We start from the raw sequence: 23,614 nt of genomic DNA, 5'->3' as shown, positions 1-23,614 counted from the left end.
TGTATACATTTTTTCGATCGATATTTGATAAATTGGAATAAATAACTTACAACTTGATAAAATATTATAAAAAATTCTGAAATATGTTAATTTGTAATTTTTATGAAACTAAATTTGGTTTTTTTGACTGTTTTTTTTACTCTTTAGGCTTTTAATATTATTAGCCATCTTGTTTCTATAATCCGCTCTTAATTTAAAGCTTTGGATATCTCCAAAGTAACAACCTGGAACTAAAATATTTTCCTATAAATTTACTACATTTTCCAATGTTTCCTTCTACAAATTTGTTGTGTGATATTTTGCTAAAAGTATTAACAATATTTCCTATTCTTACCCATCAACTATCTCAACTTTGGCCATATAGTCGGCTTAGCTGGCTTTATTCCCGGAATACTCGTTGAATTTCCACTGATCACGCACTGAGCGCCAAATACTTCCATAAGTTGTGGGGCCCGGAAAAACTCGGACCGCTTCCAGCTGGAGGGACCCACTCGGTCCATCTGGTCGTAAATAAGACCAGTTACATCCAAAGCTCGAAATTGCTCTAGAAGATGTTCATCCTGCAGATCGTTACCCCACAGAAACAGAACTTGATCCAGATCCAGGGAAGATTTGACTAAGTGATGCTTGTTCTGAAAGTTCTCTACATGCAGAGCTGTTCCCAAAATCTCAGCAGACTGAGCAAAGTTAATGGCCTGCTGGAAACTCTGGGCCCTCAGATCCATATAAGGATCCCAGATGTGAGACCTCCCAATACTCATTAAGATCACGGGAAAGACATGCTGCTTAAGTCTGATCATGGTGCATATGTCGGCATCGAAGCTTGCAAAGATTAAGGGACGCCCACACCCATAATGAATTGTGGTCTGTAAAATTGTATCCACATAGTTGTTTTTATTCAGACTCTGTGTGGATTCCGTCACTCCAGAAGCCATTATCTGTGGCCACTTGATCTCCACCAGAAGTCCCAATGTCTTGGGTAGCGCTTCGTAAACCTCTGAGAGCTTGGGGAAAATTCGTTGATGCTGATTCACATCCTTAACGTTAAGATGGGTGTATTCCTGGAGAGTCCATCGTTTAAGGATAAACACACGACTGGCTTTGAGTTCGGAGTAGGTCAGTTCTCTGATCAGTACATATCGTAAATCAAAACGATCCCTTATAGATCGATCTCCGTCAGAGGTATAAAATCCGAAACCGTGCCAGACAATGGGAACATAATCCTTGGTCAGCTGTACATCCAGTTGGACCATATCTCCTTTGGCCTTCTGCACTTCCAGAAAACTTTCAATCGTGTTTTCCGTAAAACTAGTTGAGGATTGAAAATAACTCGCTCCCAAGCCACGATATCCGACATCCAAAGTGGGCCAATTATCCGGCCAGTAGTGATGGAAACTTGCTCTCAGGTTTCCCGCCTCCACTTTTGGCATGGGTTGAACCACCAAGTAGGGCAGTGTTAGCTCTCCAACTGCTACATTCCGTAAACTGGCAAAGACGGGGACTTGTAAGATGCCACGACTTCCCTTGATCTGATCTGGAAATATGTAAGCCTCTCCCACAGATAACTGGACATCTCTCAATCCCTGATATATAGACAAACGGAGGGCATTGTAGGTGTCCAAGGGTTGATAGATGCGGAAGACAACAATGGTGCCTTGACTGTACCGCACTCCGCGTTGGTTTTGAGGTCTGAAAGATGACTGATTGTAGGCATATCTGGACACTTCAATGCGTGTGTCATCTATCACATTCAGCGGAGTCAAGATCAAGCGGTACTTGGCATTTTTGGACATCCCAGACATAACAAGGTGATCCTGCCAGACGAACTTGAGTTCTATGACGTACTCATACTGCAACCAACCACGTTCCAGGTAGAAGCCCCCGCCCACTGAAATGGGATAGGCCTCTCCGAAAATGTCCACGCCTGGGGAACGGTAGATCTCATAGGTCTGCAGCATTCTGGCCACTCTCTGACCCTCCCAGCTCCTCAGAATTCGCTTTCCTTGGCCATTCTTCGAGTAAATCAAGTATCGGTAGTAGAATCTCTGACTGGCGCATATCCACACCCTCAAATACCACTTAGAACGCGCTTTATCCTGCACCTTGAGGGGCAGAGCCTTCTCGAGTTGCCATAAACCCAGAGCCGGGTGATCCCCACTAACAGCCACATATTCATCGGGAGCCAATCGAATATTATGCCCCAGCTCCAGAGTGAAGACCCGAAATAGCGGAACACAGATGAAGCTGCGGCCCGATATCTGGCTGGGTTGCTCATCGTCGAAGATCTTGAAGGCTTGCAGCTTCTCTGGCCCGAAAACAGACGATTCATTCACAAAGGCCGCGCACCACGGCAGAAGCTGCAACAGCAGCAACCCATGGGGTATGCTAATTGATTTTAACACATTCAACCACACGCGAGTTCGATACATTTTTCCTCATTCCACACAGCAACATCACCATCTTCGCGCCACCGAAACAAGTTTTCTCTTTCGGCCAAAATAAATCGAAATAGCCCCAAAATCCGAGACGAAAACGAAAACTAAAACGATGAACACGGCTTCGATCGGATGCGGACGCAACTTGACCCGACGATGACAAACAACCGAATGAAAGAATTTCTTAAAGCTCACCATGGTTTTGTTTCCGTCAAAATTGGAGTTGCCCTGGGAATCGGTATCTGAATCGGATTCCGAATCCGAATCAGCTGCGATCGAAGAAACTAACTGACTAATAAGTCAGCAGCTCACTAATTGAGTTGATGGGTAAGATTGGTGACCACTGGTCACCAGATATGACGGCGTGAGCAGATAAAAAAAGTCGGGTTAATTAAAACATGATGACGGTATTATCATGAAATCGGTGACCGGGGGCAACCTTTCACTGAATAAATTATTTTTTAGATCCTCACACAGCGTGATCTTGGTATCGTCGCCCATTAAACTTACTCATAATTTCTGTACAACAAAACTCAAACTCTTTTTTATTGCACAGAGTACCTCAGCTTCGGTCTTCTTGAAAGTTTTCCTTCTTTGTTTTAAGATATTCGATGGTCGGATATTCGCATATTTGTACCAATTTTGGCATATGTAAATTTCTGGGTAAAGAAAGTTGCCAGTTGGAGAGGAGAGATGCGATACAAAGACGGGCTCAGATGTTTTCGTTCTCCACCAAGGGCTTGACATAAACCGGATTATAATCCATGTAAAGGTATCGGGATAAGTGCCAGCGCTGCATAGCCGAAGCTTTTTTTGATCGACAGTCCTTTTTCTGCCGGATTAGGGTGAAGTTTTTGATTTGCAGATTCACTGTTTTAAGGTACGACGTTATATCTTTGATAGTCTTTTCATTTGGTTTCGCGATTCGGGTATAAATGGCCATCTGATGACGCATCCAGGGCAGGGTACAGTGTAGCTCCACAGCATAATTATCATAGTCCGTCATGGTGATCCTTGTCCAGTAGAGATCAACTGATAATTATTTTGGAATCATATCTAAGTTTTTATTTTTTTTAAATGCAATTTAACTTAAGTATTTAACTTACGATTTTTAAAGTAGCAGACTTTTATTCTTTGTGGATTGGTGGCATACACATACCAGCCGCCCTTGATCTACAAATGTCAAATCAAGTCCAGTTATTAGCGGATGTGTGCTTATCGAATTTCAAGATCATCGGATGAACTCACCCACCTTTTCAGCGTCCACTGGGAACTCTTTGTATAAACAAATCCAATTCCACGTGGAAACAAGGGAGTGGGCCAACATGAATACAACCAGGCGCAAACCGAGGAGACATTCGCATTTGGCCATACTAAGGCCGATGCAAATGAGGCGCTCTCTAATTGACCATAAAAAGAACGGACTTTAGGCCTGGCTTCCAGCACGAGGGCCAAACCTTTTTATGGCCCTCTCTCCGTTTTCCGTTTATGGGCCGTGTTTTGGGGCTCAGCATTTTCATGGCTGCTGTTTACATTCGTCACGGGGCCATCAAATGTAAGCGGATCGAATTTTTACATGCGACTTTGGCTATGGGGAAGTGAATTTCTTTTTCATTCGTCGGAGATCAGAGTAAAACACGTCGTTCGGTTGAGTTGCTTTTGAAAATATTATGAAAATATTTGTTGTGATTTTATTTATACACGATATTATCAATCACTTTTGGTTTTTGTTTTGTGTTTATCGTAAAAGTGAGGCATCATATTGATAAAAATATATAATTGCTTTTTTGGAGTTGGAAAAGTGTAAGCGACATCTTGAAATATATTTCTTTTATCTTTACGTTTATACAAGTGATATAAGCATATCGGACATTTTAAAAATGTATAAACACACGCGAATTAGTTTTACAACAGTTCAATAAAATATTTTTCTAATTTACATAAAATAGTTTCTTCCACAAGTCACAAACACATCCGTCGATATTGGATCAACGCGTGGATTAAATATACCCCTTTAGACTAAAATAGTATTTTGGTGGTTACAATTTGATTAACAAAAGCTCATTAGCGATCTCTTTTTTTTGTAAGTTAGCATTGAGGTATAGATAGATTTTTTAGCAGGTAATGTAGGTGTATTTGTAGTTCGCGGCTCTTCGCTTTCTTCACATTGTCTTTTGTGGTGCTACTTAATTTTGGGGGAATTCCTATTTTGCATGTGTAATTATGCCAAATGACAGCTTAACGTGTGTAGAGATGATTTATTTATGGGTCTCCGTTTCGATGTTTCCGTTGGGCAACGAGAAACTGCAAATTACCCAACTTCTTTAAAGCTTCTCACATTTCTCTTTCCCAGTTAGTGTTTAAATAAATATACATACTAACTTATAAAGCCTAATGATTAACCATTGCTTAGATTTACCCGCCCGTTTCATTTTAGTAACCCTATTTCTTTAGACCCGGCATTGGGCCGCGAATTCGGCCATAAGTGCGGGTGATTTGAAGAACGCTTCCTGTTTGCCCTCCGGCATGAAGAGATCACTGCGATCGTAGCAAGTGGCTGTGGCCCCGATCCGGGTGAAATACTGCACGCGCTCCTTGGAGTTGCAATCGTCGCCCCAGATCACGGCTATCTGCCCCAAGTCCTTGGCTTTTTGTAGCATTTCCGGGGCATTTTCGCCCAGGAAGTCCTCTGCATGCGGAGCTGTTCCAGCCAACTCGAAAGCTTGAGCATTATTCACGGCAGCAATGAAGTTCCGTGTTCGCAGATCCAGGAACGGCTGCCACTTTTTGGTCTCTCCCTGAGTGAGGAACATCACCGGGAAAATATTCTGCTTGAACCTCAGCATCGTACACATGTCAGCATCGAAGCTGGAGAAGATTATAGGTCTGCCGCAGCCCTTTTGGATCACCTGATGGAGTACCTTGTCGGCAAAGAAGTTCTTGTCAATGGTTTGCTCAGCCTCTGATCCTCCGCCTTGGCGACGCTGTGGCCACTTGATCTCCACATCGATACCCAGGGACTTGGGCAGCTGCTCAAGCACCTCCACCAGCGTTGGGAAGATGCGATGTTCGGTCCTGGGTTCGGCGTTATGCGAAGGATACTCAACCACCTGACCGGCGATCACAGAGAAGATGCGCAGCCTCTTAAGCAGGCTGTAGTTGATGTCCTTAATCAGCACGTACTCTAGTTGATCTGGTCGGCTTATTTGCTTGCCAGGAGGAGCAGTTCGCAGTCCGAAATCGTGATAAATCACAGGCACACCATCGGCAGTCAAGTGGACATCCAACTCGATCATGTCTGCATGATGCTCATGGGCACTCAGGAAAGAGGCGATGGTGTTCTCCCTCTCAGCAGGGGCATTTGCAATGTAACTCTTGCCGTTTCCACGATGACCCACATCCAGATTGGGCCAGCTCTTGGGCCAGTAGTGAGCATAGGTGTTCTTGAAGTCCAGCGGCGAGTAGCGATAAGGCTGCACTGTTACATACGGCAGCCTCAACCTGGCCAGGGTTTCTTCGGCATCCTTGGCCGACTTGATGGGTAGGTGCAGCAATCCCTCGCTGCCAATCACATCCGAGCTGGCCAGATTTGCGCTGCCAAGAAGCTCGTTTGACATACTGTAACACTCCAAGCGGAAGTGCTGCTGCATCATCTTCTCGAGCGGCAGCGTGATGTGGAAAATGATAATGTCCCCCTTAGTGTAGGGTACTCCGAAAGTGGGCTGCTGCTCCAGCTGACTCTTGCCGTACTCCTGCTTAGAATATTCCACATGGAGTCCAGCGGTTAGCTCCACGGGCACAATCTTCAGCTGGACATGCTGGGGATCAAAGGTCTCTATGTCGTGCACCTGAAACATTTTCTCTCCGTTGAATTTAAGCTGCACTATCACTTCATGGTTGAGCCAGCCGCGATGCACCTGTGGCTTCAGATCGGAATTGTCCGAGGTGATTCCGAAAACGTCCAACTGACTGCACTGAAGCTCCGAGCAAGGTCCTAGGGATCTGGGCTTGAAGTGAGTCTCCCATCTACGGATCTGCTTGTAGCCAGATAGATCCTCCACGTAGACGAAGTAGCGATACTCCAGTTGGCGGCAAGATTGAAGGGGCACCGTGGCCTGCCAGTTGAGCTCATCTAGGGATTCCAGGGCCACACTTCTAGACAGCTGCCACTCACCGAGGGCTTTTACATCGCCGGTAAGTCCCAGACGCTCTTCGGCAGCCAAAGGAACCTCCAGTCGCACATTGAACTCCCGCAGAGTGGGCTTACAGGCGACGGAGGATCCCGAATCCAGCTCGTTTCCGGTTCCATAGGTGAGAGAGGCTCCGTCCACGTACGCGGCACACTGCAAGGACAAGGCAATAGCCAGGATTAGTACAGTCCGAGACATGGCCAACGGTTTGGAATGAAGAACGGACGCCGACTGAAAGTCGATCGGTCGGCGAAGTCCGCTATTAAATACTCGGCAACTTTCCTGCTGTGCCAGCGAGATTAGTCGATGACCCCTTGCGGATTTCATTTCTCACTGATAAAGTTTCTCTAGGCGGGGCGTCGACTGTCTGCTGTCTCTGCTCCCTAACCCCCATTCCCCCTAACCCCCGCCATGCAGCTCGCCCCATTCTCCGATTTCTGAAATTAGGATCGAAAACATGTTCGCGCGATAAGCACGCGTCTTTAGTCGCTCCCGAACCGCTCGTGACTTTCAGAGACGCAAACAAGATCACGTGTTGAAGTAGAGCTGGAGCTGGGCCCGACTAAAGATCATCTCGCCGATTATCAATAGCTGAACTATTAAAAAACAATATATTTGACTCAGTTTGTTAGCCCACTGATCTACCGTCCAGTAACATGATTTATTTTGTTTCGTTTTTGCTAAGCCTGCCTTTAGACAACATTCTATTTTCGTAACCACTTGTCAAAAAGATAACCCCCCGAAAGTATATAAATAAATACTTTGTAAAGAAAAATGTTATAAACACATTTAATTATAGCAATTGCACACTCTACTACATATTCTTTTTTGATTTATAGGGGCCATAAAGTCGATTATGACGTATATAGTTTTGAATACAAAGGAACATAAAGGCTTTGCAAAACATTTCAAGCCAATATTGGGATTTGAACAACATGTTATTGCCACTTATTACGTTGTAATTATTCATATCATTAAATTTAAACTGTAAACGGCACAAAATGTAAATAGAAGAACGCTTGATATCGAGCGGTTTACCTTTGAGTGAAACGCGCGTAGTCCGCACGGAAGCAAGTGCAATTGACGTGGTTTCGCCGACTGTTGCTGTTTTTGTCGCTGCTGCGGTTTCTGATACGGCTGCCATGGCAGAGGATCGGTGATGCAACGGCTGCCGAGTGCCCTACACCTACCGACAAGCCCCTGACAACTGGGCGCTAAACACAATCGCAATTGGCACAGTTTATGTAAGTAGAGCGGACCCATAAATTAACCAAAAATTCAATTAAATCGACACGTGCTGTGCTCGCACAGAATTTGTTTACCGAGCTGCCTAGATTTATGATCAGTGGAGGACAAGGCAACCACCCACCTAACCGACGAACTGTTCAGATCTGCCCATAGGCATATACTTCCTCCGCCTTGGCAACATTTCAACAACAACGGGGCGGCAAAAGTCGCGTGTTCTGGTGAAATTTTCTGAACTGAGCAATTTGGCATTTAATATGTAGTTAGACAACATATAGTTTTCCGCATTTTTTATTTTTGCCCTAATTGCGTCAGCCGGTGCGTTTTTTCGGGCGATTTCTTAGCGTTTTCTTGTTCTTGGCACAATTAGCATAGCCTTGTGATTATTTGCGGGGGGGAAAACCCCGAAGTGGTGCTCAAAAACATAGAAAACTTTTCAAGCCAATTGTGTTATCAAGGAAATTGTTTTTCAACTTTTGATTTATTAACCCTATGCTAATTTTCAAATGATATTCGAGCTTTGACTCGATTTCTAAACACCATTTCACGTGTTTTCAACGCAGGCGCTCTCTTTTTCGCTCCCAATAGCTCTCTGCAAATTCTGCCATATGTTTTTTGTTTTGGGAAATTTCTGACTCAAAAAGCTTTTTTATGTTTGGGGCGTTTTTTCTTGTACTCACTTCTTGGCGTGCGTTTTATTTATAGTAGAGGGGAAAAGCTCGTCCATGTGTTTCGTGGCTAGTATTTCAGTTGAACTTGTTATCAGTCGTGTAATATCAGGAATCATATATCAGCCTGATGTTTTATGACAGGCTCTTCAGAAATTAATAAGCTAACATCTAATCAGACATGAGCCACTTGAGCTGAGGTCTCTCTCGAAAGCTTAACCCTATAGAAAACTTGAAACCCAAGTGATTGAGTCACGTGAGGTGAGACCTTTTGCAACATGTGGCATTCAGTTTGTGGAGCTTATACGAAGAATATAGTATATAATAGAAGTGGGATGTATATTATATAGAACCTACTGAAACTAGATGTTGGAGTACTCAAATAATTGTGATATGACATCATTTATTTAAATTTATTTATATGGGACTTGAGAAACATACTTCATTCCTCGTCAATCCATTTCTTCATGCCTATCCCTGAAGAGAGGTGTGCTTGAACCATTTGACTATTTCTCCAGTTGGCAATTATTTCCCCACCCAGGTGGTTGCCCTAACATTTAGGTAACAATTATACATATATTTAACCAATTTCCACTCCAGTCCCCTCTGACGTATAGATTCTGGTATACCCACAAAAATTGCATAAACAAAACACGCAAAAGACATGCAAATGTCCGATGACAACAGCATCGACCTTCAGACACCGAAAAAAGTCAAAGCTCAAACACCTGCATTATATCTACAGTCGAAATAATCTCTAAAATCCATTTACAAACATTTCCGGTAGTGAGTATAGAATTTGGTAATTACATTTTGCATATGGTCATCCGGACTTTGGGGTTCCATGGGGGTCAGCAGCATTGGCACCGACATTTTGCTTCTGTTTCAGCTTCTTGGTTTTTGGGTATAGCACAAATAAATTAGGTAGTTATAGGTTGCTTTGGTGCGAGGACCAACGAAAATCAAGAAAATTCAACTTGTATCACAGTTAATTTGTTTGCACTATGCGGCGTATGCGCAATATTTTAGTTTCCTTAGCTAGGCAAGCATTTTGTACTTGGTTTTTGGGTTTGTTGCTTTATTTGATTGCTTGTTTATAATTGTATCCTTTCTGTTGGGAACTAGGACGCTGTGGACGGTCCGTCGTCACAATTCGACGTTGCAGTCGCAACTGTTTCTGGCGCTTTTGTTGTGCGCGCAATTTAAACGATTTCTTTTTATCGAAACCGAGTGGCAGAGCTTTTTCGCCACTGCCCGTTTTCTTTGTGTGAGAGACGTATGTAGACGTATCCGACGACTTGGCGATTTGTTTTGGTTTTCAGTCCGGCGGTACAGTTGCGGCTTGGGCTTTTTCAAAATGTTGTTGGCCTCTATCGACGGGCAACGGCGAAACAGAAAACAGAGAAACACACCAGATAATACAGAAAACATGAAGATTAATCGAATTAGCAATGCCCTCGATCGGAAAGAATCAGGACAGGAGAGCAAAGCAGATGACCGATTAGGGAAAAATAATTAACTGAACGTTTATAAGCGAGCCTAATTATATGCCAATAAAGATCCGAGGCAGATAAGAAATATTGATTGATATTTGTGCCATACTAAAGGAATCACCTAATGTTTTATTTTGAGGTAGAAATCATAGATAATTTTATAAAAGTAAACATTTAAACATTTTGTAAAAAATGTTCGCATAATATTTTTTATATGATTAAGCTCTGTTTGGATGCCAAAACTCACAGCTCTAACCTATACCAATCCCGAGTTACGTGAGGCTGGTATCCGTATACATATACCCTTTTTTCAAGGGTATCCCCACTAAAACTCTTCATAAATCGCGTAGTAGTTTTGTTGCTCAGCAAAACACGCAATCCAAAAGCTCGCAGGCTGAGCGCAGATGACAACAGCGATTCATTGGGGCCGGCGCATATTCGAGACCAGACCAGAGACCAGAGACCACAGACAATCCCCCGTGCACCCACTGTGCCACGAGGCTATTTGCTTCGCTGAGAAAACGTGTTGGTCGTGTGCAGCTGTCGGCAGCGATGGTGCTAAGCACGTGAAAAGATTTCTGTCCGATTTGTGGGGCGTAGTCGTAGTCGGGCCCTCGTCAGGGCTTCTCATCCGCCGATGCTGAATGGCATCAGCTGAAAAGCTCTCTCTTGTAGTACGACATATATATGTATATGTATGTCTCTTTGGGGGAACCGGTTTCCGTCGGTTGTGGATTTGCCGTTTTCCTCGTTGTTTGTTTACATCGCACATTTGAACGTTTGATAAGACAAGAACTACTCAAGCTTTTGGCTTCGAAAGCAAAGCTCTCCGGTCAAGGTCTTGAGTACCCCGTTCCCCATTCCCCATTCCCCATTCCCCATTTTCCATTCCGATCGTAATCGCATAATTTTTTGATGTTGCTAGGCACTGCTTTCGTGCCTTACAAGAAAGTATAAATTTAGACATATGAATAAACAAGTTCAGTCGAATTTTTGGACGCCTTTGTATTAATTTCCCATTCTCTGAATAAATGTCTCCTCGTTTTAGAACTGGATTTGATTTATAATAATTGCGGCACACTTTGGGCTCATCTTGGCTCCTCCCGCTCCATCAATATTTGTGTTTTTATAATTCGTATAATCATTTTGCTGTGTAGACAAATCGCCCCATTGGTGCCAAAGTCCAATTCATTTACTCTTCTTGTTTATTTATTTAAATGTTTACGATAGCTTGTTTTCTTGCTTTTCCCTATAGATATGCTTTTGACATGCCCCCCTCTAGGAAGTTAAGTCGCATAAAAATATTCTAAATTCAACATGATTTTGGTCACGTTTGCTTGTTGTTCTCCTTTACAAAACAACAATATTTTTGTGGTTATGTATATTGCCTTTGTTTACAGCTACAGCTGTTGTTTACATCACCCAACCATTTCTCGGTTAGTACTCGTAATCGGAAAAGCAAAATAATGCGATGTTTACCTTAGATAAGCTTTATGTAAACAGATTTCATTGAGCAATAATTGAACAATCAGCAATACCCATTTCAGTACTGATTTTATATTCATTTGACTTTTCTTGTTCTATTACTGGAAGTAATTATACTTTCATAACGCTTCTGAGTTCAATATACTCCTATAACAAGAATTTAAAGAGCAAGTGCAAAAGTCTAAAAAAATGACTAAAACTTTTATAATTAATTCGAACGGAAATGCTAATATAATCTGAAAGCGACAAATAAAGTTATTAAACATTTACGTCATACGTATTAAATAAGCTTCCCATCATTTAATATATTGATAGATCAATATCAACGTCAATCTTTTATAAAAACTACTTTTTCTACTTTTAAACAATAGAACATATGTTTAGACTACGAAATAATCGTTGAGCGGTACCTGGTCGGACATGATGATCAATGATCGTTGTCAGGGTCGTCGTTCACCGATTGCCCTTGAGGGGGCGTTGGACTTGGAGCACCTCCCAGCGGTTTTGTCACGCGGTTTCTACACCTTTACGATCACAATTCTTTCGATCAGCGATTCTTATCACACACGCAGACGCCTCCAGAGGCCTGAATAAAACTGATGGGGACTTGGATTATGTCGAGTATAACGGGGCTTCCAACTTAGAGTCTTCTACTAAATAGGAAGTCGCTTTTGTCACTATTGCCGCTTCCTCCCCGTCGCACAGCGTAAATACAATTAAATCAATTTAAAACAATAAAAGTCGTAGCAGCAGCCGCCACAAAGAGAGACAATGATAGACGCTAGCAACGCGTCAGATAGGAGGTAATGAGGCATCTGGGTGTTTGGTGTCTGAGCGAATCGCGCCTGACCTGAAAGATTATAGAAAGAGATTATAGAAATGTGCAAGAGATTGCAGCGGAGCAAACTGTACCCGGCAACAAACACGTCACGTTGAAGATGCGGTGTTTTCCCCGCCTACAGCATCTGCGGTTGTCTCAGACTTTGACTCTGCAGCCGCTTCCTCTGGCGCTGGCTTCTCATCCGCCTTTGTCTTTGGCTCACGCTCGAACAGAATGACCAGCTCGGTGTGCGTTGTATGGGGAAACATGTCAACGGCCACCGCGGACTTCGGATAGAATGGTTCTCCTTTATATTGCTTTGATTCCGGTCTGGCCAGCTCGATGAAATTCCTTTTGGCACTGTGTGGATTACAGGATACGTAAACCAGTCGGTTAATAGCATCCGCTGATCGGATGGCGGCTATAGAGCGGTGATCTGTAATGAAAAAGGTAAGTATTAAATGTAAGGAATTATTAATAAATTATCCCAAATAATAAGAATTATTTAAGCAAACGAAATAATAAATAACATGTATCTTTCTGTTGGAGTAAGGTTAGGTCAAGTAAATATTGCAACAGCTTGCCCAATTGTACAATATTTCTGTTTCGACAAATAAACATACAGAGGTTAAGCTAATAAATTATAATTAAAACAAAAACAATCTATTTTTAGATCATGCATATCTGTGTTTATTTTTGTTTAAAACACCAAAATGATTCGATTGTTGAATGCGCTCTGGATTATACTTCAACTTTGCAGGATTCCAAATATTTTTTAAAGGTTAAGCTATAGCTTGTTAGTTAACTATGTCAATTAACCATAACCGCGACCATTAATATAAAAAATAATATAATATAATAAATTAGCAATAAAAATATGTCAGTTAAAAAAAGAGATTAAGTACTGCATAAACTTACGCAATCCAGCTCTAGGAGGATCAACCACGGCAATGAGGTCCACAGGTTTGCCCACCTCCTGTTCATAGAGAGCTTCGCGCACCATGCTCTTGATAAAGTCATCTGCGTTTCCGGTAAAGAATTTGCAGTTCTTGATTCCATTCGCCTCGGCATTAAATTCGGCATCCTTAGTGGCATCAGGGACGATTTCCACACCCATAACTTTTTTGCAGTGCTTGGCAAAAGCGAGGGTAATAGTTCCAGTGCCACAGCAGATATCCAACATGGTAGTATCCTTCGTAGGAGCAACTAAATCAATGGCCTTTTGATACAATACATTTGCTCCTTCTGTGTTTATTTGGAAAAAGGCCAACGGGCTAATTCGGAACTGAAGACCCTGTATGGTATCTGTGATATGTGTGCTGCCGGAGATATGCTCCACTGGATTTATCATCTGTCCTGCTTCCCGATGTTTGACATCTTGGTAATACAAGGAGGTGCATTTATAGGGGGCATCTTTATCAGCCTCATCGTAGAAAGATTTGAGTTCCTGTTTCAGTTCAGTTTGTTCATCTTCACTTAAATTCGAAGAGTATACTCCCGCTACCAACATTAATTCGCCCGTGGCGCTTGAACACCGTACCATGAGCTGCCGGAAGTGACCTACATTTCCATCTGGATTGAAGGGCAGGAACTTCGACTTCCTTACAAACTCTTGGAAACTGAGAGCAGCCCATTTGGCTTGCACTGGTAGATGTGGCAAATCCTGGACCTCAGCTACTTCTACAGATCCATCGCTATAGCAACCCAATCTAAATCCCACCACTAATTCTCCCGCCGAGTTCTTTCCCACGGTGAACTCGTTTTTGTTTCTGTAACCATCGACAGTGGGAGAGGGAAGAACCTCTTGGAATTTGAATTTATCCAGATGGGGCTTTGCCCGCGGATTAATGCGCCTGAGCTCTTGGGTATATTTTGCTAAAAGTGCAGACATTTCCTCTGATTTCTGTTTGAGTTGTTGGTCGTAAGGAATATGGGACAATGGACACGTGGCCTCTACTGCAGTGCGCTGCTTTTTGGGCTTTCTTTCCGACTCCTGATCTTCGGCTGCTCGCTTTTTCTGGAGAGGATCAGCGGAGGCCTTGGCAGAATGTGCTTTCAGGACCTTTCCCTTCCACTTATATCCATTTAGGGTCTCCAATGCCCTCTGCTGGTCCTCCAAACTGCGAAAGCAAACAAAAGCAAACTCTTTTCGGGTCGGAGCCTTGATTTTCGTCATGTCGAATTTGAGTGTGTTTCTCAAGAGCTTCTTGAACTCCTACAAGAAAAGTAATTTGCTGTTAATCTAGTTTAATGGAGTAAAGATTTACCTACCCCAATACCAAAATAGCCAAGGTTTTTCACTTCAATTTTATAAATTTCCGATGTAAACTCATTTCGCTCCAAATACGCGAATTCCTCGCCGGCTTTTTCGACTTCCTCCTTCCCATTTTCAGCTGCTGTTTCCTCGGGTTCCATCACATTTTCCACACTTTCCTCGACTTCCATAATTTTATTTTCTACTTCTGGTGGTACTTCAGCACTTAAAGATTCCATTTGAACACAATAAATGGATTTATTTGAGGATAAGAAAAATATAAACACAAAACACGTGAAATTAAATTTTTAATGTTACCAGTGACAAGATACATAAAAATACCATTAACTCAAAGAAAGGTTTGTGTACGCACTAAACTGGTACAGTGTGGATGGAAGCTAGAAGCTATAAAACAAGAATACTAATTAGATACTGCCTGCTGCATTACCAATTTTGGCGCGAATTTAAAATCTGATAACGATGATGACTTCTTCATCTCATAGCTAAATTAAAACAAATATTTTTTAGAAATATTTGTCAAAGAGTTATATATTCTTAATTCTCAACTTTTTCAAATCGCTCAAGGGCGGAATTCAAGATAACTTGACGTTCCAATAGCAATTGCTGCATTTCCGGTTCGTGCTTCATTATGTTTCGGATTTCCCTTAGCATTTCCGCTGCGTTTCTCAGCTTCTCCTCGCACTCCTCTGCGTCTTCTGAGCGTAGGGCTTGTGCGACTAATGCTTCTTCCATATCTATAAGAAGGTTTCCCCGAAAAATACTCCAGCCACCATCAAAAATATCGGCTAGTTGAAGGAGTTCCTCACAAAGTTGCACTTTTCTGTTCAGCTTTTCCTCAGAGAGTTCTAAAACAAGCAAAGATTTTAAATATTAGAAATAAATATAGTTTATTAAAATGTAATACATACCCTCCATTGCGAATCCAGGAGCACTTCCATATAGCTGGGTGAGAGCGTATTTAGCTTGCAGAATATGGGTGTTGGTATCATGAAGATCAACACGATGGCGATATATAAAGTCCTCTAGAGCTACGGGTGTTGTCTTGTCCAACGACTCCAATTCCTGTTGAAGCTCTGCATCTGAAGTTACCACTTCTTTAGCTGACCTTTTCAAATTGCAGAGCTGACATTTCCAAATCGCTGAATTTTGCAGGGGATTCAGGGAGATTACCTGCAATAAAAGAAAATGGTATTGAAGTGAGAAAATATTGGTATAACCGAAATTAGTTGCAAGCTCACCTTTCCTGCTTTGCATTTTAGACAGGTTTGTGCCCCAGCAAAGGTGCCCAGCTCCTCAGGATCCTGGCACCTAGCGCAGGAGCAGTCGAAGCACTTGGCCTGTCTTAAGTGCACCCTGCGCTGGATTGTGCTTCTCAGAGGCTGAGTGTAGGAAATACTCAGGATCTCTCCCTTGGCTATCTTCCTCTTGGCCAAGAACACAATGTTCATATCGTCATCAAAACGATGCCTCATATTCGGAACACAGTCGTGCGAGATCATAGCCGCTCCAGGATAGAGGGCTCGAATTTTTCTCCTCTCTCTGGGTTGCCTTACTTCAAAGGTGTTTGTGTCTAGAATGGCAGCAATGCGCAGGATGTCCAACTCCAGCCACTCCCTTAAACCTAATACAGTTTTAATAAAGGTAATGAGATTGGCACGTAGAACTTGATACAAGGGAGTTTCCAAACGCTCCTTAAGGTGATCTTCCAAAGTGTAAAGTTTAAGGAAAGCCTCCGGATCCTTGGTTTTGAGTTGCATGCAACGAAGCAACATAATCACACAATAAGCCGACTCCTTGCGCTCCTCTTCTCCAGGTGTATAGTTTATTTTGGATTGGAAATTGCTACTCGACATTAGCTGGCACTCGGCTTTGTGGTGGGGTGAGTCCTCGCACTCCTTTCCACATAATGGCCAACTGCAGGAGCTGCATTTATAGTAGTTTCCTTTTGGCTTTTCGGGTGCCAATAGATTCCTGTGGCAGCCCAGGCAAAGTGCAGCTGAGGCGACTTTGGGTCCCAGAACCAAAGGCGCCTCTTTCAAGATCTGCTCCCCTATTTTAATATCCCTGGTGGCCTTTAGATGCCTGCCCAAAACTTCATTGGTGGCTATTTCGAAGCACTTGCATTCCGATTTGTGACCTTTCTTCCAATGTTCCTTCTGGTGCTCCCGACTGCAATAGACTACATTCCGGCAAGCGGCGCACAATTGCGATGCCTTGGCCTGACATAAGGCGCAGGATGTCAGCGAACTTGAAGCCATCGAAAGCAATCTCCTCCACCAATCAGAAGATCTTCAATAAATCTCCTTTATATCTTCAACTAATCTGTGTTTGCGTAATGCCGCGCGGTTGAAATTTCACTGAGGAAACTGAAAAACAATTTTCAGTGCTCCGTCTTCGGACTCTACTCGCGATCTGATTGCGAGAACATTTTCCTTTGTGTCTTCGCCTGCTGCCAAAAAAAAAAACGCTCGAGCGGGTTCAGATCTCTCTGCACATCCACATCTCTGTCACATGGCGCACGACTATTTAAAATTAGATCTCTGTGTCGTGTTGTCGAAAAGCCAAGACAATATCCAATTTGTTGGCGGCCGGCAATATTTTCATGCTAAATGTTTATCTGGCTCTCCAATGAGAGAAAATGTGCATTAGGAAGCTCAAAAATAACAACTAGTTCGCTTTTACTGATTTATAGCTCAGATTGAAATAATGATAATAGGGAATAAGAGGAATATTATATATCAGATGGTATTTCATAGATATCATAGAATTGATCAAACCATTTTTGAATTAACTAAAGGAGAATGTATGTTATGGATGGCTAAAGATGTATACATAGAGCTGATATATCTCAAGTGCTGAATTAGATATCGAAATATCACTTCTTCTATATTGCGTTCAGAGAGATTATTCGATTCGAAATACTTTTCCTAGAAATCACAATTGATTCTTTATTGATATTGGCGATTTTTAAAAACTCTTTTCCTTTAAAGGCGACCGGTTATTCCTTTGAACCTTCATTAAATTATTGGATGAAGATGTCCGAAAATACCTTATAACTTAAAATATATATTTTTTGTATACAACGAAACCCCACGAAATAAATACGGGTTGTCAGGCTTTATTGATTTTGTAAAAATTCTAAAAGTTGTTGACATGTAGACTTGAAACGTTGACGTATAATCTCCTTCGGAAAAGGAACTCAGGCGATTTTAGTCGAGGAAAGGACTAGATTTAGTATTTCAAGATTAAGTATTATTATTATTATTAGATTATTAGATTAAGAAAATTTGCGTTGAAAATTAATCAATTTAGTTTATTTGCGATTGTGCGATTTATTCGATTATTCAGTTGGGCTGTAGCCTTCGACCAGGTAGAGCCCCGATTATCCTTCCCACAAAACGCACTTCCTGGTGTACAAAAATGTGGATCTGATTTTTCGTACGCAGTTCATTTGTGGTTTAGCGGGCGAATGTTCTTTCTCGACCAAGATGGTTTAACATACTGCGGAGAGATCCAGGAAGCTAGCCATGGTGTAACGCAAGAAACAGCCGTGATCCCATTGTGTTTTCTAAATTTTCACTTTAAATAAATCATTAAATAAATGCTCAAGTCAAATTCAGTTTAGCAATTCAATAATTTATTTAGTATTTCTCATAAATTGTCTATATATATTTATATATAATTTTATTCATATGCAATTAATTAATATATTGTTTAATTGGAAATCAGTCTTTTTTATGTAAATAAGAGTTAAATGCATTTTGTTTTTGTGCTTCTTTCGTTTGATTGGATTGGTAACTCGATTGGTGGACAGATGATGAAATTAAAAACAAGTTTGAAAATAATAATTGAACTACAATTTGTGTTTGTTGTTGTTTGTGGTTTAGTACTTAGTTGCATTGTTGCTTGTCTTCTTGTTGGTGTTAGTGTTAGAAACTAAGAATAGTATTTAAATTAATTGGCTTAGATAACATAAATGTACACGATCGATAGTTAACTTAAAACTGGCGGCCATAAACCTCTGTTGCTCTCTGTCTAAACACTTAAAAAGCGGCGCATAAAATTTTATATCATAGACAACAATTTGATTTAATAATTTGCACTAAACAATAGTTTTTCTCCCATTTAGTTTACATGTACACATACACAGCAACACAAAATGCTTGGGGCAACAATATGATATGTGTGGCTGCAACATGTTGCTAGTTGGTTACACTTTGCAACTTTTCTTGGGTCTTGAAGTGTAGCAGCAACTTGGATTCTCGATTTGGAAAGCACTCATCGGGACAAGTTAAGACCCATTGGGACTTGACTGTTTTTAATGATTAGTTTACAAATCTGAAATCCAAACTGCTTTCACTTTTTCCATGTTGCACTGTGTTTGCATGGCGAAGCGGCGATTCAATTGTTGCTAAGGCAAAAGGCGCATAATTTTTGTTTTCTTTTTGATTTCTGCGTAAGCTAAAGAGGCTACAAATATGCTGGGACCTGTGGATCTCACAGTGGGTTTAATCTTCGATGAGTTTTAGGTTTGGTTCTAAAGATTTCCACAGGAAAAGTTGGAAAAGTTGGAAAAGTGAGATTGAAATTGGCTAGATATAAATCTAATTTATCAGGAACCCATTGAGAATTTTGAGAAGCTTTTTGAAGCTAAACTACATTTTTATTTTATCTTATTAACCTATTGGCTGCACATAATTAAAAAGAAATGAAATATTTTTTGTCTGATATAAAATTTAAATATATATTTTTAAGGGTTGATGAACACTAAAGCCCCTTTCAAACTCACTCTTCCCACCCCACTGTCATTGGCCCTAATATCGTTTTTGAATATTTTGTTGTTTTTAGTTGAAGGCTTACTTTAAATTACAATTCTCTCTACATTAATCAATAGACTGAAACATAAGCAACATTCAAATAGTTTATAGTTAGTCCCTCGATTTAGCCTAGACATCCTGCTGCTCCTTGAAGTGGTGATAGTGGTGGTGGATGTGCTCGTGCACATAGCGGTGGATCATGGAGCTGGAGGCACTGGTGTCCAGTTCCACCTCCACCTGCTGGCCCAACTCTTCGGTCTCCAGCGACTGTTTGCCACCTTCGGTGACTGCCTCGGCCACAGCCTCGCCCACATCGTCGTTGAGGTCGATAAGGGTGTCGGTGCTGACCACTTTACTGGGCGTGCTGGTGAGTTGAGGACTGGGTGGCAGGTCCTCCTCCTCGCTGGCCAGGAGGTGTGCACACTCAACGGCATCACCGTAGATCTTTGAGCCCGCCGAGCTGGAGTTTGAGGTGGCTGGCCGTGGCTCTGAGCGAGTCACATCCTTGTTCGGATCCTGCAACAGCTGATGTTGCTGCTGTTGCTTGTGCCGCTGGCGCCTCTGCTCCCGATCCTTCTGCTGCAACTGCTCACTTAACTTGGCATAGATGAGATTGCCATAGTTCTTGTAGTCCTTGCTGCTTCGCTGCTGCTGCTGTTGTTGATCCAATCGCTGGTATCCCTGCAGCAGGTTCTTTTGGCTCTTCTTGGGTATCGGCTGAACGGTTGCCACGTTACTAGGAGTGGCCGGGGGCGAATGAGCTGCTGCCCCGCCCCCACAGATGGTGGCATGCAGAAAGGAATCGTAGCCGCATAGATTCAGCTTGTTGTGGGCCGTATTGTGAGTTTGCTGGGCGGCCAGGACGGCCGGATTAATGGCCAGCTGCTGATGGTAGATGGGTATGTGCGGTTGGGGATGCTCGTGGTGGTTGTGGTGGTTGGGATGGCTGAGATGCTGCTGCTGCTGCTGCTGACCGTTGACCTCGATGGCTGGAGGTGCCACTGGAATGCTGGTGGTGGTGGTATCCGCCGTAGGTGGACTGCAGCTGAGCGGCGACTGCTGGGCGACCGGACTGTGGTTGGCAATTAACGTGGGGATTTTCGAGCCCGTATTGCAGCGTTGGCGTTGCTGTTGTTGTGGTTGTTGTTGTGCTGCCGGTTGCCGTATGGGACTCACATTGGCTTGGGGTTTTCTGTAAAATTGACGAAGAGGTATGCCTTCAATTAGTTTTTGCTTTTCAGGTTGTTGTGGAAGATTTGAAAGGTATTTGTAGGAGGTTAAAAGTCGCCACAAATCATGGAAATCATAAAGTAAGCCAATGAATTTTGTTTAGAAGGATGAAAAATGAAATTCGTGGGAAGAACAAATTTAAGATTGATTTTCACTGATTTAAAATTGTTGTCTTAAATTGGTTGGCATTTAAAGAAATTGCGATAAATTATAAAGCTGTGTTCATAAATATATTAATTTAAGTAAGCAGCGAAAAATTTACAAATTTTGAAAGCCGGCTTAATTTAAATTATACAAACTTGTAATAAAAATGAATAATAAATTGTTTTGTGTTTTCTTTTAAAACCAAATCATTTAAGCCAAATTTCTTCTGATAATCCTCGTTAAATTATTTTTGGAAAATGAGCATTGTTGACTTTTCCGGCCTCATTCCGGCTCACTCCGCCGCTAATCATTGTGGACTTGGGGTGGATTCATCACGAATTGGCTTACCCATTCAGCTGAAAACACAGGCGATTCTTCTCCATGCTCTCCCTGATGATGCTAATTAAATCGTTGCGATTTAGAGCCGATTTCCAGCACTCGGCCGACTTGCGCTGCTGCTGATTTTGTTGTGGGGTGAGGGATTGGGGGCGTGGCTGCCGCAGCTGCACACCATCGAGCATCATATCGCCGCTACCACCACCACCCAGAGGCGGTGACCCCGATGCGCTCTTGTGGTTCAGCGGTTGGGGGGGCGAGGCAGTCACCGGTGGTTGCTGTGGCTGCAGATGGCGATTCTGACACGAGGAATCATTGCCCACTGACAGGCTGCGTTGTCGCGTTTCGAGGCAGTGATCCTGGTACTGGTTTTTGTTGGTGTTTGATTGATGACGATGATGAGTAACCAAAAATAATAGAAAATAAAATTAAATTATAAGGAAGGAAACTATAAACGCTGAACGCATATGGTAAGTAACAAAAAGATAACAAAAACAAAAGGCGACATTTCATGGGACGGGATTCAGTTTTGCAACTGCTGCCAGGCAAGGTATACTAACTCGTTTGATTAGTCTTAAAGAAACTTAAGTAAGGGCCACTATCTTTTCGAGAAAGATACTTTTTGTTTCGGACGAATCCTTAGTGTTTATGAAGCCCATTCAATTTACATATTAACAGTTTAAAAAATTAACATTCATCCCTCTTAGTTCAATTATTCCATGCATAATTTTACGTGCTTTATCTGGCAGCAGTTTTAGTTTCGATTAATAATTGATTTGTTTTTGCCATGATTTCGTTTGTTACCTTGTGCCTACCTTTTGTTTGCGCGCCCTTCGCAACATCTTGACCCGCTGGGTGGCCTGCTTCATGTAGATGTCCTGCTGCCGCAGCTGATGGTGCTGGCGATGGGAGGGACAGTCCACCTGGTCGCTCTCCGGCTTGCAGCACTTGAGATTCAGCATATTCTCATAGGTATTGTGGCCATTGTCCGGCGTATTCTGGTCCGTGCAGCACTGTTCCGCCCGAGAATTGTTCTTCTGGTTCTGGCTCTGATTATGGTGGTATCTGGCCTGGTGATGGCTCTTTCCGCCCGCCTTGGCCCCACTTCCGCTGGCCTGTTCGCTAGTTGGGGCCGCATCCTTCTCCTTTTCGCTGTTGCTGTCATCGTCCTCGTCATCGGACTTAATCAGTTTGCGTGGTCGATAGCGATGCTGGCGGCGGTTGCCAGCGGATGTCGTTAGCGCTGTCGCACCACCGGATCCCACTCCGCCGGCCGCCAAGGGTTTCGACATGGCCGCCAGACCCGTGGGCAACTTCTTCAGTTTGCTGGCATGGCTGCTACTGAATCCGGCTGGCACAGGCACAGCCACCACCGGCTGTGATTTCGATTTGCCCTCGGGACTGACGGTGAGCCGAACGTTGATTGTCTTGCTGCCGCAGTGGGGCACCACCACCGACTTGCCAATAGACTCGTATATGGTGTACACAATGCCCACAATGTCGTCCTTTGTTATCTTGCCATGGTGCCCGTCCAGGTCGTAGAACGTGAACGAGAACTGCAGCGGCTGCGATGACTTGCCACCCTCCACGGACACGTCGCAGGTGAATTCCTGTTTTTGAATACGAACAGAGTCAGGATGAGTGATTGTTTCGGTCTGAATTTGATTTAAATCAAGTGTGCAAATAAACATTCTTCGGTAATTGAATTTTCCCAAGGGCGTGCAAGAGTTGGTCCTAACATTGCCTTAATTGAGAATCTTTGTTCAAATAGTTTGAATATATTATCCAATTTAGCAGAAATAGTTTTAGTTTACTTTAGAAAATGTTTAGTTTTGTTGAGTTCTTATTCTTAGTTATCGGATTTGTGTAGTCACTCTCTTTAGATGTTAATTGCTGGATCGTTTTATGTTTACGAAATGTACAATTCAAAGGACTTCAAATTAGCAAATAAATATATTTCTTTGCTCATTGAAGTTCAAAGGTAAACATTTAATGGTAAGCATCTTAATGGCCTAAACAAATGTGAAAATCATTTGTACAACCGAAAATGATATTTCTTATTAATTATTATGCCTTAACACCTCATAAATCTACTTAGTTTAAATATACTTTCATAAAAGCAGATAGCATTATGTTAAATATTTACTTCTTTTAAATTAATTATATACAATGGAAAAATAAATAGTGCGACTAAATTCTTGCCTCCACGAGTATTCTTAAATGTTTATTTACTGGAAAACTTTTTAATTAACTATAATTTCCATCACTGTAGAATTTGCTAACTCATTTTTCTTCAAAGCAAAACATTTAAGAAGACTGTTTAGTTACCTAAACAAATGTATTGCTGGTAGTTTCTAAAAACTTTTAATGAGTTATAAATTACCATGCCAGAAAATGTAATTTTCTTTCTAACACCTCAGACAAATAAATACGATTTGGTTCTGAATTTTGCACAAACTAAAAGCCTAAAATTCCT

The 23,614-nt window shown here is 42.2% G+C and overlaps 6 protein-coding genes and 1 long non-coding RNA gene across 11 annotated transcripts in view; 1 reads left to right on the top strand and 6 right to left on the bottom strand.

The window, feature by feature from the left end:
- Positions 1-33: 33 nt before the first annotated feature.
- On the bottom strand, positions 34-2,585 carry LOC108108447 (glycerophosphocholine phosphodiesterase GPCPD1). Its single transcript, XM_017216501.1, has one exon. The coding sequence runs from the start codon at positions 2,427-2,429 to the stop codon at positions 342-344; it is 2,088 nt and encodes a 695-aa protein (XP_017071990.1). The 5' UTR covers positions 2,430-2,585; the 3' UTR covers positions 34-341.
- Positions 2,586-2,986: 401 nt separating this feature from the next.
- LOC108108478 lies at positions 2,987-3,807 on the bottom strand. The gene is made up of 3 exons (XM_017216537.1): positions 3,688-3,807; positions 3,542-3,608; positions 2,987-3,467 (listed from the first exon to the last, which is right to left on the bottom strand). The coding sequence occupies exons 1-3, from the start codon at positions 3,805-3,807 to the stop codon at positions 3,148-3,150; spliced, it is 507 nt and encodes a 168-aa protein (XP_017072026.1). The 3' UTR covers positions 2,987-3,147.
- Positions 3,808-4,083: 276 nt separating this feature from the next.
- On the bottom strand, positions 4,084-12,326 carry LOC108108559 (glycerophosphocholine phosphodiesterase GPCPD1). 3 transcript variants are annotated; one of them, XM_017216641.2, is made up of 2 exons: positions 11,927-12,326; positions 4,084-6,778 (listed from the first exon to the last, which is right to left on the bottom strand). In XM_017216641.2, exons 1-2 carry the CDS (start codon positions 11,936-11,938, stop codon positions 4,886-4,888), a joined length of 1,905 nt encoding a protein of 634 aa, XP_017072130.1. In that variant the 5' UTR covers positions 11,939-12,326; the 3' UTR covers positions 4,084-4,885. The 3 variants fall into 3 exon arrangements, with proteins under 3 accessions (XP_017072130.1, XP_017072129.1, XP_017072131.1); XM_017216640.2 differs by lacking the exon at positions 11,927-12,326 and adding an exon at positions 9,349-9,728; XM_017216642.2 differs by lacking the exon at positions 11,927-12,326 and adding an exon at positions 7,664-7,903.
- LOC108108561 lies at positions 7,762-8,176 on the top strand. The gene is made up of 2 exons (XR_001772475.1): positions 7,762-7,869; positions 7,937-8,176. It is a non-coding gene; the product is annotated as an uncharacterized LOC108108561 (long non-coding RNA).
- LOC108108560 (tRNA (uracil-5-)-methyltransferase homolog A) lies at positions 12,276-14,912 on the bottom strand. 2 transcript variants are annotated; one of them, XM_017216643.1, is made up of 4 exons: positions 14,608-14,912; positions 13,255-14,551; positions 12,429-12,772; positions 12,276-12,366 (listed from the first exon to the last, which is right to left on the bottom strand). In XM_017216643.1, exons 1-3 carry the CDS (start codon positions 14,827-14,829, stop codon positions 12,444-12,446), a joined length of 1,848 nt encoding a protein of 615 aa, XP_017072132.1. In that variant the 5' UTR covers positions 14,830-14,912; the 3' UTR covers positions 12,276-12,366; positions 12,429-12,443. The 2 variants fall into 2 exon arrangements, with proteins under 2 accessions (XP_017072132.1, XP_017072133.1); XM_017216644.1 differs by lacking the exons at positions 12,276-12,366; positions 12,429-12,772 and adding an exon at positions 13,053-13,141.
- A 209-nt stretch (positions 14,913-15,121) lies between these two features.
- On the bottom strand, positions 15,122-17,002 carry LOC108108558 (SET domain-containing protein SmydA-8). Its single transcript, XM_017216639.1, has 3 exons — positions 15,850-17,002; positions 15,520-15,781; positions 15,122-15,456 (listed from the first exon to the last, which is right to left on the bottom strand). The coding sequence occupies exons 1-3, from the start codon at positions 16,867-16,869 to the stop codon at positions 15,146-15,148; spliced, it is 1,593 nt and encodes a 530-aa protein (XP_017072128.1). The 5' UTR covers positions 16,870-17,002; the 3' UTR covers positions 15,122-15,145.
- Positions 17,003-18,303: 1,301 nt separating this feature from the next.
- Positions 18,304-23,614, bottom strand: part of LOC108108515 (protein naked cuticle) — a 43,486-nt gene continuing 38,175 nt past the window's right edge. Inside the window, exons 3-5 of one of the 2 annotated variants that reach the window (XM_017216584.2) lie at positions 21,954-22,748; positions 21,151-21,503; positions 18,304-20,620 (exon numbers count right to left, since the gene is read on the bottom strand). In XM_017216584.2, coding sequence (XP_017072073.1) covers positions 19,558-20,620; positions 21,151-21,503; positions 21,954-22,748 — 2,211 coding nt within the window. In that variant the 3' untranslated portion in view covers positions 18,304-19,557. The remainder of the gene's footprint in view (positions 20,621-21,150; positions 21,504-21,953; positions 22,749-23,614) is intronic. The other variant, XM_017216585.1, reaches the window with a different exon arrangement.

Source organism: Drosophila eugracilis, unplaced genomic scaffold (genome assembly GCF_018153835.1).
Source record: "Drosophila eugracilis isolate 14026-0451.02 unplaced genomic scaffold, ASM1815383v1 contig_2154, whole genome shotgun sequence".
Lineage (NCBI taxonomy): Eukaryota > Metazoa > Arthropoda > Insecta > Diptera > Drosophilidae > Drosophila > Drosophila eugracilis.
This window is presented reverse-complemented; position numbering and strand designations above follow the sequence as displayed.